Genomic DNA, 18,898 nt, shown 5'->3' with positions numbered 1-18,898 from the left:
TACTACATCCTAATAAAACAGCTGTAATTAAAAAAAAATTTAAAAAAAAAAAGAAAAAAGAAAAAAAAAGAAAGGGGTAAATGACTAAGAAGAAACAATTCTTATTGCTTCCTCAGCTGCTAATATGGTGAGATCCTTCACAAGACAACAGAAAGAGTATGTCTGATTCAATGTAGACCTCTCCTAAAGCTCCCAGCTGATAAATTACAGACCACGTGGAAATCATATGTGGAAAATCGTGGCTACTCGTAAGAGATTTGATACCGAAAAGAAAGAAAAAATAAAAGAAAAGGGTGCTGTTTACATTTGTTGGTTTTCTCTCCTCAAATTTATGCAGAAGAGACATAATACACAAATCAGTGGCATTACAACACCATGAGAAGCCTGTCACCTATGAGACTTTGACCTTCATGCTGTTAAGCCACCAAGATCATTTTTTTACTCGCATATTTACACGTACAACACAACAACGTATATGCACTCACAGTGAGGTAAGCCCCTTTGGGTGTGTCGCTCTCACCAGCAAAACTCAAGTTTAGAATGCTTGGTTGGATAAAATTAGTTATTTCAGTTTTCGTGGAGTACCTCCTCTAACCAGAAAGGTGCTCTATCGTTCTCTGCAGCTACAACAGTGCCATCCTGACCAATGTAAACATCAGCAGAATCCATGGTTTTGAGGAGTATGTCTTTGCAGAAGCTGCAGGAAAGAAAATATAATCATATCAACATATTTCAACGGGTGTAATCGTGTAAACTTATCACCATTGTATGCATAATTCTTGAAAGAAAAAGATTTTAGGAATGTCGTTGTCTCAATCCCTGACTAATCCTTTTCCTCGAGGTGATTCAGTGGTCAGCGTTATAGTTCAAGAATTGTAGCTTATTCATATACTCACATGGAGATGGAGCAGGTGATGTTATTGACATCACGTCCTGAGGCCTTGCACGGTGTTCACTTGGTGAGGGGGGCCAGTTATAAGCATGAGATGCAATTGGAGATGGCCGTTCTGCGGAAGCTGGAGCAATTTCTGGCGCCGGTGTATCCTTTTGCCTTGGCTGCGATGGAGCTATGTATGGTGCGTAAACTGGTGGTGCAGTAGGTGCCATCCGAGAATGCCTGTGCTTCCACGGATACCAGTTATTGTGACCAAAAGGACACGGAGGCTCAGTTTTTGCAGGAGCTGGTGCGGGTGTGGATGCTGGTGATCCTCTCCCGCTGAAAGACCCACCACTCGCAGTTGATGGAGAAGGCGAAACGGCAGGAGCAGCGTGATGATGATGGTGGTGGTGGTGATGGTGGCGGTTATGGTGGTCAGGTTTCGACATGGGAGATTGAGAAGGAGAGGGTGACGGTGAAGGACTGCCTCCATTGTTGCTGAGGGAGTGTTGTAAGATCGACGAGAGACGAACTTGCTTAACCCGGCCAAATTCGGTGTTGTTCAGACCAAGATTTTTAGAGTGTGAACCAGAGATAGTTTGAGCCAATTGCTTTAATCTCGAGGGGTCCATGCCCACGGCCAACACGACTTGCGACTCGACAGTTGTTGGCGGACGGACCGTCGAACCCTTCAAATTAGTGAGCCGTATGAACAAATTCTGCATTTCAGAGGAGATTATTGAATCATACTCAATCAATATATCGTTTTTAATTGAAGCGATAACACTAAGAAAGCCACGCACCTCATATGGAGTTAAGCGTAAGCCAACTTTAAGTTGGCTTGTGAGTTCATCAAAATTGGTGAGCAGTCCATCAATGGAGGTTAAGGATGGAAAATGCTGACGTGGACTAAACAACTCATTGTTTGTCTGCATGAGTTGTTTTCTATCAAGCCCATTCCAAAAAAGTCGGCCCGCTGAAAATAAATGTTACCTAACCCAATTTAATGGGTAACTCTAACCCCCAAAATAGTTGGTTTAGTAGACAGAGTTTCATTGTTTGAGCAGACCAACACCTCTTCTTCCCTTTTTTACCCTCTCTCTCCATCCCCTTCGCTGCTCGAAACCCATTGCTCACACGCAGCAAATCTGCCGTCGCCGCAAATCTGCTCAAAGCCCATTGCTTGCACGCCATAAAGGTCGGCAATTCAAACCATTTTGGTTGTTCCGTAGACTTTCGAGCTCCATAGTCGTTGTCGCTGGTATCTGGTTGTTGTCTGCAACATTTATCATTTACCCCCAATTTGATTGAACATGCAAATGAGCTTAGATTTGAATTATGAGGTGGTTTAAAGGGTTTAGGTACTACAATTCGATTGTAATTCAATTTCATTATGTTATTATCCTCTTTGATGTGTTCGTGTGATTTGTCCTGTAATAATTTATTAATTTTTATTATTTTTGACCGATCTGATTTGCACATTGATTGAATGGGAAAATTTGACTATCTTTAACCCATTTTGAAGGTCGATTTACCTGTATGTTTGTGACATTTATGTTCATTGTACACTCTCTGGTACTAGGTGATTTTTTTCAAACTTGTAACTTGATGGAAAATATCTACCTGGATAAAAGCCATAAGCTAGCTTTTCCAAATGAATACAAGTAGCAATGCTTTTTAACTGCTATTGGTCGCTCTGTGTTGTAGTTGTTCACAGGCATGGATCGGGTACAAAAAAAACGAAAGGAAATTGAAAATGTCTTGGTAATCGTTGAAGATTTGGTTCGTCGGCAGCGCCAACAATCTTTGCTACTGCTCAGTTTGGCTGAGTATTTTAGTCGGCGGAGGACTAGTGAAAATGAAGACGATACAACTGTGGTTATTGATATGCTAGACAGGATACCAAAGCAAATTCGACGTATGGATAGGCTGGTGCGTTCTACTGACACGGACTGTGTGAACAATCTCCGGATGGATCGTAACTGCTTTGGACGGTTGTGCTTGCTTCTACGTGAGCGCATGGGTTTGGGCGATCGGAAATATGTAAGTTTGGAAGAGCAAGTGTCTATGCTCTTGAGCCTCCTCGCTCATCACAAAAAGAATCGGATAGTAGGGTATGATTTTATACGATCTGGTCAGACCGTTTCTCGATATATTCATGAGGTGTTGAGAGGGGTGATTGGACTTCATGAGGTATTCATGTCTAAACCCACGCCCGTGGACGAGAATTGCGACGATCCCCGTTGGAAATGGTTCAAGGTATTATCAACAAAACGTTACTGTATATGTTTTACACAAATGCATATCTTAAATAAATTTAGATCGACTTGACTGTTCGTATTTTATTAGGGCTGTCTAGGGGCATTGGATGGAACATATATCGACGTCCGTGTGAGTGTTGGGGATGCACCGCGGTACAGAACACGAAAGGGCCACATCGCCACCAATACTTTGGCTGTCTGTGATCGGTTTATGCGATTTGTCTACGTCCTACCTGGGTGGGAGGGATCAGCCGCTGATGCTCGTGTTCTACGTGATGCTGTCACACGAGAAGTTGACAATCTACGTGTCCCTAAAGGTACGAAAGCTAGGTTGTAGTCTGCGATCGGTTGATGCGGTTATGGATACTATGTGTTTCTAACTTACAGCTCTCATCTTTCCACACTCAGACTGCTATTACTTGTGCGATAATGGATATGCAAACAGCGAAGGATTCCTCACACCATTCAAAGGTGTGCGGTATCACTTGAAGGAGTGGGGACCTGCTGCGCATAAGCCCCAAAACCCTCAAGAATTGTTTAACATGAGGCACACCATGGCGCGGAATATCATCGAACGTGCTTTTGCGGTTCTGAAGATGAGGTGGGGGGTATTACGTAGTGCCAGCTTCTACCCGATCGAAACACAATCGCGCCTCATAATGGCATGCTTCATTCTGCATAATTTCATTCGAAGCCAAATGCAAGTTGATCCAGTGGAGTTGGAACTAGGTGATGCAACTGTGGACCTTGAGGACCTTGATCACGCAAATGGGGACATTTCAGCCAGGCTGACAAGAGATGGTCAGGAATATGTTGATGCAGTTGAATCTACCCCAGCATGGAACCAGACCCGGACCGAGATAGCTGAGTTTATGTGGAATAATGCGCAACTCAGGCAGTAGTTTATGACAATGCATACTTGTTTAATTGAATTTAACTTCATACTCTTTCATTTCAATATTATTTTGGTGTTTGAGTAGTTTATGACACTGCATACTCCTTCACCTTTCCAATCTAATTAATTCAGTGTTTGGTGTAATGGGGGGATGTGAAGTGAATAATGAATATTACTTTGAGTATTATATGATACAATAGAATTCTCCATTTTCCTTTCACCGCAGGAGTTATATGATGGGACTAAGTGGAAGTTGTGAATGACTTAAATGTAGTGGGGTTGATGATGTGTATAAAAGGTAAAATAAAATGAATTTCATGAAGCTTGATGTTTCATATATTTATTCAATTTGTTGGAGGAATATTAATACACAATGTGATATGTTTTTTAGGGAATGGGTGGAAGAATCATTTTATTTTATTTTATGGATGTATTGATTAGAGGAGGGGGGCTGAAAATGTAAAGAAATAATCAAGTGTAAAACCCCAGAAAAGATCTTCAATTTATTCTCCAAGAATAAAATGCACACTTTCCTTCGTTGGTTTAAAAAAATCGCATACTTATTTTTTTGACAAATATCCTAGTCAATTATCCTATTATAAATAACCTTGAATCAAATCTAATGGAAGATTTGCAAATCCTATATATAACCGTAAGTTGTAAACTAGTAATTGAGTGCATCCACCACTTTAAAATTATATTATGCTAATTAAATAGATTCACAGTCTTAATATAAATAACAAATATAATTTAAAATATATAATACCATAGCTAGAATCACGGCTAATCAAATAAAGTTATGGATAACATTTAACCTACAACTAAATTAAATATTATAATTGATGTACAAAATGAAATATTTGCAACCATATTTTTTTTCAAAGATTAAAACAAGTCATAAACAAACGTATGTTATATTATTATGTTAAATGCAGAGGGTTCTTAAAAATTTGAGTTAACGGAAGAAGTGTTTCAGAAATAGAGAAAACCCTCTGGATGAAGTCATTTGCATTGATGCAGCCTAACAATATCCATGATAAAAAAAAATTTATATCCTTCTTCATTTGATCTAATTACCTGTCTTGTTTTCAAGCATATTTTTTGAAATGCCGCAAAAGTATATATGTTAACCAATTGTAAAAATGGTTGATGGAGTGTAAATCAGTTAGGCAAAGATGCAACCATAATAATGAAGTTCTACATTAGGACGGATGGTGGAGGACCAAACCCACAGTCATACAAAAAAATCAGACACCCCCTTGCCTATAGTTCTAATAGTCTGCCATACATGCCTGAACAAAAGATAAATATGAGTATCCAATAACAAAAACTAGAGATCGAGGCTATTGCCGAGAGGTTTAGTAATAAGGCTTTTACATATAGCCATATAGAAACAATGGATACTTGGAGCTACTAGGCTTTGAAGTCCACCAAAACAATGTCGTCCCTTTGGTGTATGATCACTTACCATTTTTTTCCTCAAGGATATGCATGAGGTAGTCAGCCTTCTCATCATCGTCGTAGCCCATAAAAAGGTCTAGCCTCTCGGGCTCCTTCACAAGTATGTCGCTAGCAAGGAATTTTTGCTTCCTATCCAAACCTGGGACGGTGCGCAGCAGTTTTGAAACTTCAGTTCGTTTAGCACTTAGGTCGAACTCGTACCCGATACGGGTTGTTAAAGTGTCCAGGCGCTGGTTCGTTTCTTCGTTCATCTTTGACATCGCCTCCAAGATGGATTCCAATGCAGCCCCTGCCTTCCTTTTGCGATTAGGTTTGTTGGATGTAGTGTGGCTTTTGTAAGAGCTTTCACATCCGGTATCCGGATTGAGGCTTTCTTGGATCTCCTCTTGGGTGTACAAATCCTCTAGATTGACATTGTACACATCAGGATGAGGCTCCGGCATGGGAGAAGGGTCACCACCAGTTGGTGAAGGGACACGACCAGTCGGAGAAGGGGCAGCAGCCATTTTGGCAAAAGCTTGAGTCATGCCCTCGCATCTTATACCAGCTGCACGATCCTTCCCATATATGTGCTTCCAGTCATTGTAAAATGGCCAAGACTTATACCTCATATAGCGTGCTTTAGAATCAGCCTACAAGGAAAAAACAATAACTTCAAATGAAAACTCACACTGATGATAAACAATATGCTGAACAGCAGGGGAGATGTGACTGAGTAACCTTCACGATTTGGGCCCACTGCTCGTCGTTGCATTCTATCTTCCAGTCACCATCTGAGTTGAATCCAACACCGCTACGGTCAAGCATCGAATTCAATGAATTGTAGAATTTCTTCCAAGTGTTGATCTTAGAGGAAATATGAGGTTGGGCTTTTACAGTTGTGTTAGGGATTTCTCGACGGATATATTCTTCAACACGAGTGAGGAATCCTGCTCGGAACCCATTATCGGCCTTCCAACGGTTAGTGACTAGGTCCTTCAAGGCAAGTATGAGGACTTCCTCCTCACGAGGTGACCAAGCACGCCTAGACCTATCGGGCTTCATTCCACCAGTCTTACCACGAATAGCACCACCTTCACAACGATAAAGTGTTCATGAATTATTTATCCTCAAAGTTCATGTTAATTGCAGTGCATAAACTAACCATTCGGGTTGTGGCTTTTCGATGCCGGTGGTATGTGAGAGTCAGACATCATTCACACAAGCAGATTGGATTTATGACTACATGTTCTCCAACAAAAAACAAAAATAATGACACAAAAATAATGACACAAAAATGAAGTAATATCAGAGAGAGAGCAAGGTAATCAGTAGTTGACAACAAAACGTAGATGCATCTGAAAGGCGTGAATAATATGAGAACATACACCGAATGATTCGACGGACGATTAAGCAACACATAGAACGAGAATTGGTAAGAAAATCACCTTGTCCGTGTGCCCTAAGAAGACGTCGGTTTGTTCTCGCCGCTAATCACTTCACCTCCGTGAGCTGTTGGCCATCTGCTTTGGGCGGGGAGTTTTCGCAGATGTAGAGAAGAAGGCGGGAGTGAAAATTTGGGGCAAATAGAAAATATATATGTTTATTTTGGTTAAAGGGCAAATTTGGAATTAATGTAATTTGTTAGGGACAAATATGTCATACAATCCAATAAAACCTGCTTCCAACTAATGCAGACAAACACCGATGTAAGCCACATGTTGTAACACAACTAAAAGAACCAAACACCATTTTGGAAAATATACTCTGCCACAAACTTGAAGGTAGCAAACCAAACCTTCAAAATTTTTTGAAGTCTACTCATCTAATCAAACGAACCCTAACTATATTATCATCTATCAAGAAACACGGATAGTTTGATTTTACTTTGTGGGAGCAAAATCAATCTTTATATGTATAATATATAAAATCACAATTTCAACGGTCACTTTTCCCACTAAATTTTTTGTCTTCTAATTTCCAAAAGCAAATCAAGCTTTGACTGCTGCTGCTTTTGGAGTTGCTCCTTTTAACTGACCACCACCATTTGCAGGCTGTTGCTTTACCACCTCCTTGCCGAGTTTCGCCTCCTGCACCTCGTCGCCCTGAGAAGAAGGGCACGAACGGCCACTGCTGCGGATGAGATCCTTGATGGCCAATACGAGCTCTTTATCCTTCTTCAAGGACTCTATTGTGACGTGTACTCCTGATCGAGACACAACCTATGGTAAGAAACTAGACGACGTATATATAAATGATCAAGAAGAAGATGCATAGATCGTTGCAGATTTCAAGCTATAAGACATAATAACGAGAGAAAGAGAGTTCATAGGCATCTATTCTTGCAGGTTGAGGGAGATGACATACTGAACCGCCAATAGTGTTTTGGATTCGTGGGGTCGTTTATCGTCTCCTCAACAGCAGGGCGTGTTGTGTATTCTTCTTTCAGCGCTAGCAAATCCTGATAAAGACGAATATCATGTCGTGTGTTCAAAATACAGAAGAACGGCGATCATGAGTTCAAATCCCGACCAAAAAAACGAATCCCATTTCGTGAGTTTAAAACGCATACGAACAAGATCACGTGTTCAAATCCCATCAAAACTATCATGTTTCGTATTAGAGCGTCCACCACAGCTATTTGAAATACCTGAAGCGGGAAAATCGCCCACATGGATGGGGATTCAACGTGCTGCCGCAAAATGAAGTGTGCGATCTGTGGAGTACACCTGTCGGGTGGGAGCATGTCGGAGCCCAGCATCGCCTTGAAAAAATTGCGCCTTCGCTCTTCATCTTCTTCCCACCAAGCACGGAGAGTTGAGCAGTCGTGGCACGATGGAGCACATACCTAAACGGCAACAGAAAACCATTTTATTCTATCCTATTACTACTACTACTCTTCAAGGGCACAAATATAGCCATCGGTTCGTTTCATATCAAACTTATGCACAAGAAAAATAGTTTAGGAACAGGCTGTTACTGTCATATAGCTATATTGCGAGGGGATGCCGAATTCAAGCCCGGGCTCATTGGGCATGCGTTGTATGCGCAGTCCAATCAAACCTAATTCTTGCATCACCTGCATCAAAGAATAAATCAAGATTTTGAGCATATTGTAAAGTTTGGTACACAAAAAAGCGTTTCGCGTTTTGTAAAGAGATTTGATACAAAATCATACAGGGTGAACGCAAGAAGGAATTAAGCCAAGATCTTCGCCACAAGCCAGCATATCGGATGAGTTCAACAGAGCCGGCAATGTCTTGAGCGCATTTTGACGCCACAGATCCTCTTGCCTCTGGAAATAGTAATCGTAATATAGTCTTTTCAACACATTCTGGCTGCGAAAATGTGGTTGCTAGTCAGAGATAAACAATTGTGACCGGAAAGAGAAAATATATGATGAAATGTTTTTTCCAGTACAAATACAGCATCTACCTGTGCTGGTCTAAACCAGTAAAGCTCGACGTGTCTTCAAGGTTGAAACGGGGATAAAACATCTTGGGATCTTCGGGGTCTCTAAGGAGGACGACATTCTGCAATAGTATTCAAAGATATTATAATATCCCTTCTCAAGCTAGTATGGAGAAAGAGATCATTTCATATACTTGCCTGAATAAGATCAAAGAGGCTGCGGCGAAGTTTATCTTCACTCTCCAAAAAGATTGATCTTTCCAAGCACGACTTCAGCTTGGCCGCAATTTTCTTTTCGGTATTGCTGTCCTCCTTGAACTGCATTGATCACGTGGAGTAGAATCAACGCTTTTGAGCTGAGTAGCTATGCTCTTTACATGTTTCACTAGTTGACCTCGGTTTTTTAATTCAGCGTGCAGTTAAGAGTAATCAAAAGATAAGAAACGCGTATGTGCTCTCGACTATATATCACACCTCGTAATGGTCCTTCTGATATTCGTTTAAGAAATTGGAAGCAACTACAGTCCACAAAGCTCCAAACTTCTCCTGAAATAAAATCGTGTGGATGCAATATTATACGTATATGAAAATGCATTAGTTACTATATGCTACAAAGCCCAAGCGAGACTTGCACCTGTAACAGTGATTTTGTAATGTATGGGCGGCTCAAACGATTAAAGTCCCATATTCCTTCCTTTTCGAGTTCTTCCTACAATAATAATCGCTGAAGTGTGTGAACAAAAAGCCTAAAATATAGGCGAGAATATTGAGTACAAAGGTTGAAATTTAAGATATATGCCTGGCTAAGAGGAATAGATGGTCGGAACTTTCCACAGAGACCCGTCATGGAATGATCCGGAAGCTCCCAGATTCTGAAGAAGCCCAGAATGTGATCGATCCTGTATGCCGTGAAGTACTTAGCCATCTGCAAACAAAGACAGAAAACATGTTATTACAAACTCAAACCACATATGAAAAGGGATGAGTATGATTAGAAGAAGTCGAGCATGGGACCTGTGATAAACGACCACGCCACCAGCCATAGTTGTCCTTGGACATTTCTTCCCAATTATAAGTCGGAAAGCCCCAATTTTGTCCGTTTTTATCAAAATAATCTGGTGGAGCCCCGGTCGAGGTGTTCATGCGAAAGAGAGTTGGATATACCCAAGTATCTACGCTGTTGCGGTCAACTCCAATCGGAAGATCTCCTTTTAATACTACTCCTTTCTTTCTCGCATATTCAGCAGCTTCTGATAACTATTAACACAAAAATAACCCTAATTGCTCGATGGCAATTCAGATCGAAGACAAACGCTTTGAAACTGAAATTGAATACATACTTGTTTGTGTAAATGGAATTGGATGTAGTAATGAAATCCAATTATATCATAGTGCAAGCTCTCTTTGGAGACTAGTTTCTCAAGCTGAAAATAAAGGAAAAACGGTTGACACAACTGAGGTTGGCATCGGAATAGTTTATATAAGTAAACGGAGTTAAACTAATTCATCACCCCGTCACCTTGTCTGTAGAAAAATTAGAAAAACGACCCCACTGACTGTGATCCGATGTTTCAAAAAAGTCCCTCAGAAAACAGAATGCCGCGTAGGGTTTCAACCATTCCTATCATCCAAGAAAATTATAATTTAGAATCATAAAAAGTGTTAAAGCCGTAAATTTGGTAAAGATATAGTAACCTGGTTCTCGGAAAAATAATTCTGGAATTCTGCCGAACCAAGTATAGTTTCCTTCTCCTTAGCATAAATCTTCTTGGCAATCGAAAGTTTTGCAGCCATGGTAGCGTCATAATCGACATCCTGCAAGAGCAAATATGAAAAGTTGGAATCGTGGGTTGTAAGCATGCTTCCGCCTTCGGGTCCAACTTTATCAATTTAGCAATCTTAAACAACGAACAATGCATATGATATCATGGTGGAAATAGCGGATACATGCATTAACATATATGTTACAGAGTAAAAGAAATAGTGGTACCTTTTTATCAAGGTCTTTTCTCGTCTGCTCTATCTCTTGCTGCATGGGGCGAAAAAAGTAAAACATGAAGTTTGCATTATTTCCACGAAAATGCACCTGTGGCTCGGAGATACTTTACTATGTTATACAATAATCGGCATTTACAAGACCGTACCTTGATATCCTCTGAAAGATTTTCTGAGAGGGCCTGCACTCTTAGGTATAACGGATGTAATGCAAATACCGAGAGAGAGCTACAAGACAGAAGATTCAAGCATTAATTTAAAATGGTCGACAACGTGATGTATGTAGTAGCAAAACATTTCACTATATATGGCTGTTTGTTTACCTGTAGGGGTACGAGTCCCACCACATTCCGTGTACAGAGGTATCGTTAATTGGCAAAAGCTGAACCAAATGGAAGCCCGAGTTGACTGACCAGTCGACTAGTAACTTCAGATCAAGAAACTCCCCAACTCCCAAATCAGCCTCTGACCGCAGGGAAAACATGGGGATAGCTACTCCGGCACCCCTCCAAGGCATATCCTGACAAAACAATCGGGTTACTTTGATATTAAGGGTTCAAATTAACAAGGAAAAAACAAACATGTATAACTAACTCTGATTTGGCCATCTGAAAGGATAATGTAGTTGGGTTGACCGGCTGAGAAATTGACAGAGAGTTCTCTATTAGCACCAATTTCCAGGGCTAGTTTTTTAGTTTTGCCGTATTTGCAATATCTATATGTGAGCATTGTTAAGGAAACAGAGATATACGTGATAGAGACATATATATTAGTAGTTACGAGAATCTAATAAATCAGTTCCTCGTGCCTACAGCAGACACATGAAGGATATTTTACGGGAAATTCATCCTTCTTCAATACAGATTCAGCCACCCATACTGATTCACCGGCATAACTGAGTTTGAGGGCACCCTCAGTCTTCCACTGCCCCAGCTTCGAAGGACTACCGATCACATATACCTACCGATATTCACACAAGAAACCATGTATTAAACTCGAGATTCAACAAATTCCACGATGTTAAAATTGCTCGGACCTAAACGGGATTTGGAAAATAAGGACTCACCGATGTGTCAGCTTCAATATTCGGGCAGCAAATGCGGAATTGCACGACAACTGAATCTGTTCAACACATTAGTATGTCAAATTAGTATCTCTAGGATGAAATGATACCCAAAGATAAACATAAGTCCTTTACCTTCATTATCCGACACATTCTGAACTGATTCGAGGGGTCTCTCGATTTTCAGACTAGCACTGTTTCGAAATATGACATTTTTAAATGCACTTCTTAAAACTAGATCATCAGAACCAGTCTGCAGTTAGAATACAGAAAAATTCAGTTAGCAGCTTCTTCTCGTGATAAATATGGCCTGCCAGTGAAAATATTTCTTTTACAAAATATCTAGCTCCTCCAAAATACGCGTCTAATTTTAGCATAACTAATCAATCCAAAAGAAATGTCATCAATCAATTGTTAACTCAAGAACTCCAACAAAAGGAAGAACCAAAACACATGAACAGTATACAAGACATACGCATAAAGAAAGATATCCACAACAATGTGGTGATAGGAAAAGACATGAAAAATTAGTCACCTGCCATAGATCATGAAGCTCAAGCAACTGCCCATGTTGAGCACTATCAGGCAATGACATTTTTCTCTTCTTACCCGCCTCCCATCTTATCACGTTTTTCTTATCATCTACCACATAGTAGCTGTACTCGCAAGTAAAACCAGCCGGGACAGAGAGACTACCAGACCATATCAGATCATCCCCGTGGTGAGCGGGCCTCAAAAGAAGGCCTTTCTTCACGTCCCACGAGCCAAGGACACGTTCAGAGCCACACACAAGTATCTGCTGCCCCCAGTGGGTGAAGTACGGTATTCTGAAGCTAATAATCACCGAATTGGACGGCTTTCCCCCGATTAACAGACTCAGGTTTGACATTTCTTGGACAAGATGTCAACTGCAACAGGGTGCTGCAGATGGGGTTAATTGGTAACAAAAGCAACAAATAATTTGGCTTTCTACCTCAAATTATGGGTTCATTTATAAAAGCAAACAACACAGTTACAAATGTGGCTTTGAAATGGCTATTAGATTCACTTTTCAAGCTTAAAACCATTTTAAACAGCTCAAACATTTTAAGAGTTGTGTAATCAAATAGTAATATAAACTACTAAGATGTAAAAAGGCAATTGCGAAACAGACAAATTTGTTCTTCAGTATCGAATTCAATATTCCTAATTCATGAGAAGTGAGAGAACATTTCTATAGACAAACAGCACGATATCGGCATCCAGACTAAAAAATCAAGAAAGTTGAAAAGGTGGAATTTTAAAGAAAAAAGTTGGTGAATGGTGAGACTTGAGAGTGATCACATACCACTCAAACTGCTAAATTCTTTAACTGAACCAGCAAATATACCACAGTTTCTGATAATTAAAAAAAAAACACCACTAAAGTGCACAACAGCACACCACATAAAGAATCAAGAACGAATCCAAGCATGATTATGTTTCCTCATATTTAAGAAAATCAAGAACGCACCTTTTTCCTTGCTAGCAATGCGAGATTATAGAATGGAGGAAGAAGAAGGCGGTGGGTCTCTCGGTGTATCTTGAAATAGTGAAAAGAGCGACTGATATACTATATATTTATTGCATTTTTGTGTAGGAACGATTTTTTTATAGGGTTGCGAATTGCGATGGAGATAGACAAAGATGAGATATTTTGCCATGTGAAGCAAAATATAATTAATAACCCCTACCTCTCAAGTTGTTAAACTGAGAATTGAGGTGACACACTCACACTTAAGTGAAAGAATGCACAAGCAAGATTTAATTCCTGTTTTATTTTAATAATCCCACTTTGCTCAATCAAAATTCTGCGTTTTGACTCGGACCCTGAATTTTCTCCAAATAAAGCTACCGTCTTGCCGTATTACGGCGGTTCCTACAGAAAAATCTCTTATTTCCAGGATTTTTTGATAATTTAATTACAGTTACGTGAGATTGAAAAAAATCAACATTTTGTATGGTCATAATTCTCTTTCTCTCTCATTCACTCTAAAGTATTGTTGTCGCAACCCTTTGGACATGAACATTGCAAAAAAGCACAAGAAAATGGCAAATAAACGATCGCAACCTCTGCGGTCCCAGTTTTTCTCAAATGGGATCAGTGTATTTGAATACTATTGTTGGCAAACAAATATCTTCGTTGAAAATCATTACAATGTCTATTTTTTAAGCGTTATACACTTTTGAGATTTGACTCTAATTAGAAAATCGAAGACACTTTATCGAAATAATTCAAGGCTTATGCAGCTATGCTCAATATATAGCCTTTACTCTGATCTGATTTAGCCTGAATTTGAAAATATTACAATTGTAACATGATGTATTTATTTACGGCTTTCACTTTATAGATCAAGTCACATTTTACAAGTACCTTTAAAATGGTTTCATTAGTTTTCACGATTTTAAACATATTTAAAATTGTTTATAGGTATGCATCACTGATTGTATGATTTTGATATTTGTGTTACTTTTAAGTGGGGCATATATTTTGTCCTGTAATGTGTTATATACTCCTATAAGAATAGGAACGTGTTGTCTCAAACTAACTTACCAAATAGATGAAGCAAAAATTGGGTATGAAGCATGGGTAAATCAGCACATGTAACCTCAATCACAGCTGTATCATGATTTTGCCATATAAAGGAATACTACATCCTAATAAAACAGCTGTAATTAAAAAAAAATTTAAAAAAAAAAAGAAAAAAGAAAAAAAAAGAAAGGGGTAAATGACTAAGAAGAAACAATTCTTATTGCTTCCTCAGCTGCTAATATGGTGAGATCCTTCACAAGACAACAGAAAGAGTATGTCTGATTCAATGTAGACCTCTCCTAAAGCTCCCAGCTGATAAATTACAGACCACGTGGAAATCATATGTGGAAAATCGTGGCTACTCGTAAGAGATTTGATACCGAAAAGAAAGAAAAAATAAAAGAAAAGGGTGCTGTTTACATTTGTTGGTTTTCTCTCCTCAAATTTATGCAGAAGAGACATAATACACAAATCAGTGGCATTACAACACCATGAGAAGCCTGTCACCTATGAGACTTTGACCTTCATGCTGTTAAGCCACCAAGATCATTTTTTTACTCGCATATTTACACGTACAACACAACAACGTATATGCACTCACAGTGAGGTAAGCCCCTTTGGGTGTGTCGCTCTCACCAGCAAAACTCAAGTTTAGAATGCTTGGTTGGATAAAATTAGTTATTTCAGTTTTCGTGGAGTACCTCCTCTAACCAGAAAGGTGCTCTATCGTTCTCTGCAGCTACAACAGTGCCATCCTGACCAATGTAAACATCAGCAGAATCCATGGTTTTGAGGAGTATGTCTTTGCAGAAGCTGCAGGAAAGAAAATATAATCATATCAACATATTTCAACGGGTGTAATCGTGTAAACTTATCACCATTGTATGCATAATTCTTGAAAGAAAAAGATTTTAGGAATGTCGTTGTCTCAATCCCTGACTAATCCTTTTCCTCGAGGTGATTCAGTGGTCAGCGTTATAGTTCAAGAATTGTAGCTTATTCATATACTCACATGGAGATGGAGCAGGTGATGTTATTGACATCACGTCCTGAGGCCTTGCACGGTGTTCACTTGGTGAGGGGGGCCAGTTATAAGCATGAGATGCAATTGGAGATGGCCGTTCTGCGGAAGCTGGAGCAATTTCTGGCGCCGGTGTATCCTTTTGCCTTGGCTGCGATGGAGCTATGTATGGTGCGTAAACTGGTGGTGCAGTAGGTGCCATCCGAGAATGCCTGTGCTTCCACGGATACCAGTTATTGTGACCAAAAGGACACGGAGGCTCAGTTTTTGCAGGAGCTGGTGCGGGTGTGGATGCTGGTGATCCTCTCCCGCTGAAAGACCCACCACTCGCAGTTGATGGAGAAGGCGAAACGGCAGGAGCAGCGTGATGATGATGGTGGTGGTGGTGATGGTGGCGGTTATGGTGGTCAGGTTTCGACATGGGAGATTGAGAAGGAGAGGGTGACGGTGAAGGACTGCCTCCATTGTTGCTGAGGGAGTGTTGTAAGATCGACGAGAGACGAACTTGCTTAACCCGGCCAAATTCGGTGTTGTTCAGACCAAGATTTTTAGAGTGTGAACCAGAGATAGTTTGAGCCAATTGCTTTAATCTCGAGGGGTCCATGCCCACGGCCAACACGACTTGCGACTCGACAGTTGTTGGCGGACGGACCGTCGAACCCTTCAAATTAGTGAGCCGTATGAACAAATTCTGCATTTCAGAGGAGATTATTGAATCATACTCAATCAATATATCGTTTTTAATTGAAGCGATAACACTAAGAAAGCCACGCACCTCATATGGAGTTAGGCGTAAGCCAACTTTAAGTTGGCTTGTGAGTTCATCAAAATTGGTGAGCAGTCCATCAATGGAGGAATTCAAGGTAAAGTTGAATGGAATCTTAACACTTTGCAAGAGGAATGCCTTCTGGTCTGGACTGGCAGTGATTCCTCCTTTGAATTTAAGGACATTGAACGAGAAGGTATCCCCAAACAAAGGTGCAGTCAAGCTAAGAGCTGATTGATTTGATATTAGATACACAAAATGTTCTCTTATTAAACTCTGTGTCGTCGCGTCAGATTCAACCGCAAACACAACCTTTGTCGTGTTAGGTCCAGCCGGATCTAAACGTATTATTTCTACCTATTGCAAGGAAGAAACTGTATCAAACTTCAGAGAAGATAAGAATATGAGCAACCTTGTATTCCATACAAGGATGCCTGTTATCACAGAGATTTCTCGTCACAGTTTAGGCAACAGAATTCCAGCACGTAATAGGCATAGATACTAGCTATTGCTTATCTAACTCAGACTATGCATACAAGAAGGTTTTAGCAGCGTGTAACTCGGTTGATTGGATTGTTTCATTGTGGATTCCATCTTACACATCCATCTAGAAAAGAGAACAAAACATAGCAGCAAAGCAGAAATTAGCGAACCGAGAGCTTTGAGGAGTACCTTAGTATTGGAGAAGGGAATCTCATCAAAAATATCATACTCAAGTTGCAACTTACAGTCTGAGAGAAAAGGAACTGACTTGTTCAGCATAAAACTTGCGACAACATCATAACCTGCATAACACCAAATGAATATTTTTTTACATCACATAAAAAATTCCATACGGAAATTAAATCAAACAACAAATTAAGAGGCAGTTCACTTTCATGAACAGAGCATACAGAATACCAATTTTTCCCATCCACCCATTGATTTCGCCTTTGTCATTAGCTGTAGTAACTAATACAACCCAGTTTACATCCTGAATCATTTCACTAGTCCCTAATGGTTTTAAGCCCTTGGATTCAAGGGGCCACGGCCTAACTGAAACTGCAAAATGAATGCTAACCTTCTCTACTCACAGTGTTCCACATGTCTCGTGGCCAATGCATCATATCATACCAAAACTGAACACTTGAACACTGAGTTGGAAACGACAAAACAACTAGAACATTGAGACAGCTGAGCTACTGGAATAAGTTAGCATGACTCCTAGAGCAAAAGTATCATTCTCTGGCTAAAAATCTCTTTGATAGCACGTAGCAATTGAGAGCTAAAACTATGGCACAAGATCGAACTATAGCTATCCCTCCATCCGGAAAACCCAAGAACCAACCAAACGGTAATTATGGAATGTCATCAGCTACGCTCAGGAAAACAAATTCAACGAAATTCAATATAAAGCACCACAATAAGTGATTGAACAATAGCAAGAACTGAATTTTTAAATCATAACGTAAGCCATGATATTGACAAGGGATCCTCGACTACAGAAAGAAGAAAATCATTTGCATTTATTGTGAATCAAAAAAAGTAATTCAAATCACGCCAATCAAGGATCATGATGCCTCCTTCCAACCATAAAAATCCAAGAACTCAATCCATCAAAAACATCTAAATCCCAAAACTAGAAAAGATATGTACATTACAATATAAGCTAATAATAATCATCCCACCAAAATAATCCAAACTTAAAAAATATAATTGAAACATACAAAAAGTCCCACCAACCTTGAAAATCCAGATCCAGAACTCGTTGGTCTCCAAAATGAAAGAATGGCAGCAAAAAAACAGCAGACAAAAGCACCCCAAAACCAAGAACCAAAGCGAGAACACATCTCAAAGACACCAACTTTCTAACCCTACGGCAGCTCAAGCAGCACCCATTACTACTCTCTGCACCAGGGGTTGTACCCTGAGCATCATATGCTGTACCCTCCAAAGACTGCAAATTTTCTGCCTTTCCCATTTGCAGAAAGAAATTTCCCGCAATGTGGGTCTTTTCCTTGTGGGTTCTTCAGCTACACTCCATTACTGAAATCTTTTTCAGTGAAATAAACTCCATTGATTGCCATTCTCTCTCTCTCTTTCCCCTTTTTCTTGTTCTTGCTTAGACAGATATCAATTTTTGGTGAGTGGTTATGGGTTGGAGAAAAGGAATAATCTTTACTTTAGGGTTTGAAAGTTTGGGGCGGAAGTGGGAGATTGGGGCGTAACTTCGGCAGATCAACTGTTTCTTTCCTCGTCTTAAGGATAAAGACAACTCACTGTGCTGTCTTTTTTTGCTTCTTTTTTTTCCTAAAGCTAAATAGGTGAATTTGCAAATTAAACAAATAAACGTAGTACTAGTAGTACTGTATTACAGAAATTTAAATTTGTAAAATTTTAATTTTATCATTACCAGTTTGATTATTTGCAATATGGTATCCATCTTTTTGTTGTGGTGTGTGTGTTTCTTATTTTATTTTTGTTTTTTTTGTTGAAGGGATGTTTCTTGATTTTGTTAGTGGAGTTAATTTCTTTTATCTTTCGTCTATTTATTTTTTATTTTTTTTGGCTCATTGAGGACATTTTTAACAACTTAACATAGTGAGGAATTTAATTCTTTATAATGCTCCTTTATAATG

The 18,898-nt window shown here is 39.7% G+C and overlaps 4 protein-coding genes across 5 annotated transcripts; all 4 read right to left on the bottom strand.

Moving 5' to 3' along the window:
* Window positions 1-81: 81 nt before the first annotated feature.
* LOC125198965 (uncharacterized) lies at window positions 82-2,598 on the bottom strand. Its single transcript, XM_048097174.1, has 5 exons — window positions 2,501-2,598; window positions 2,015-2,153; window positions 1,681-1,806; window positions 897-1,596; window positions 82-697 (listed from the first exon to the last, which is right to left on the bottom strand). The coding sequence occupies exons 1-5, from the start codon at window positions 2,596-2,598 to the stop codon at window positions 624-626; spliced, it is 1,137 nt and encodes a 378-aa protein (XP_047953131.1). The 3' UTR covers window positions 82-623.
* A 2,637-nt stretch (window positions 2,599-5,235) lies between these two features.
* On the bottom strand, window positions 5,236-7,073 carry LOC125200288 (uncharacterized). The gene is made up of 3 exons (XM_089058940.1): window positions 6,639-7,073; window positions 6,215-6,567; window positions 5,236-6,126 (listed from the first exon to the last, which is right to left on the bottom strand). The coding sequence occupies exons 1-3, from the start codon at window positions 6,688-6,690 to the stop codon at window positions 5,494-5,496; spliced, it is 1,038 nt and encodes a 345-aa protein (XP_088915066.1). The 5' UTR covers window positions 6,691-7,073; the 3' UTR covers window positions 5,236-5,493.
* Window positions 7,074-7,210: 137 nt separating this feature from the next.
* On the bottom strand, window positions 7,211-13,656 carry LOC148926730 (4-alpha-glucanotransferase DPE2-like). 2 transcript variants are annotated; one of them, XM_089058939.1, is made up of 23 exons: window positions 13,435-13,656; window positions 12,478-12,863; window positions 12,078-12,195; window positions 11,946-12,001; window positions 11,712-11,839; window positions 11,474-11,600; window positions 11,203-11,399; window positions 11,029-11,107; window positions 10,875-10,913; window positions 10,580-10,699; window positions 10,404-10,505; window positions 10,225-10,308; window positions 9,899-10,141; window positions 9,684-9,809; window positions 9,519-9,593; window positions 9,359-9,430; window positions 9,083-9,202; window positions 8,909-9,006; window positions 8,652-8,811; window positions 8,454-8,552; window positions 8,124-8,321; window positions 7,841-7,934; window positions 7,211-7,679 (listed from the first exon to the last, which is right to left on the bottom strand). In XM_089058939.1, the coding sequence occupies exons 2-23, from the start codon at window positions 12,829-12,831 to the stop codon at window positions 7,465-7,467; spliced, it is 2,904 nt and encodes a 967-aa protein (XP_088915065.1). In that variant the 5' UTR covers window positions 12,832-12,863; window positions 13,435-13,656; the 3' UTR covers window positions 7,211-7,464. The 2 variants fall into 2 exon arrangements, with proteins under 2 accessions (XP_088915065.1, XP_088915064.1); XM_089058938.1 differs by having other exon boundaries at window positions 12,478-12,850; window positions 13,435-13,655.
* Window positions 13,657-14,690: 1,034 nt separating this feature from the next.
* On the bottom strand, window positions 14,691-18,533 carry LOC125198042 (uncharacterized). Its single transcript, XM_089059641.1, has 5 exons — window positions 18,003-18,533; window positions 16,953-17,065; window positions 16,290-16,637; window positions 15,506-16,205; window positions 14,691-15,306 (listed from the first exon to the last, which is right to left on the bottom strand). Exons 1-5 carry the CDS (start codon window positions 18,238-18,240, stop codon window positions 15,233-15,235), a joined length of 1,473 nt encoding a protein of 490 aa, XP_088915767.1. The 5' UTR covers window positions 18,241-18,533; the 3' UTR covers window positions 14,691-15,232.
* Between the last annotated feature and the right edge of the window lie 365 nt (window positions 18,534-18,898).

Source organism: Salvia hispanica, chromosome 5 (assembly GCF_029641045.1).
Source record: "Salvia hispanica isolate PSC_SH4W2 chromosome 5, Shi_PSC_v1, whole genome shotgun sequence".
NCBI classification, from domain to species: Eukaryota; Viridiplantae; Streptophyta; class Magnoliopsida; order Lamiales; family Lamiaceae; genus Salvia; species Salvia hispanica.
The sequence above is the reverse complement of the archived record's forward strand: the minus strand, read 5'-3'. Positions and strand labels throughout refer to the sequence as shown.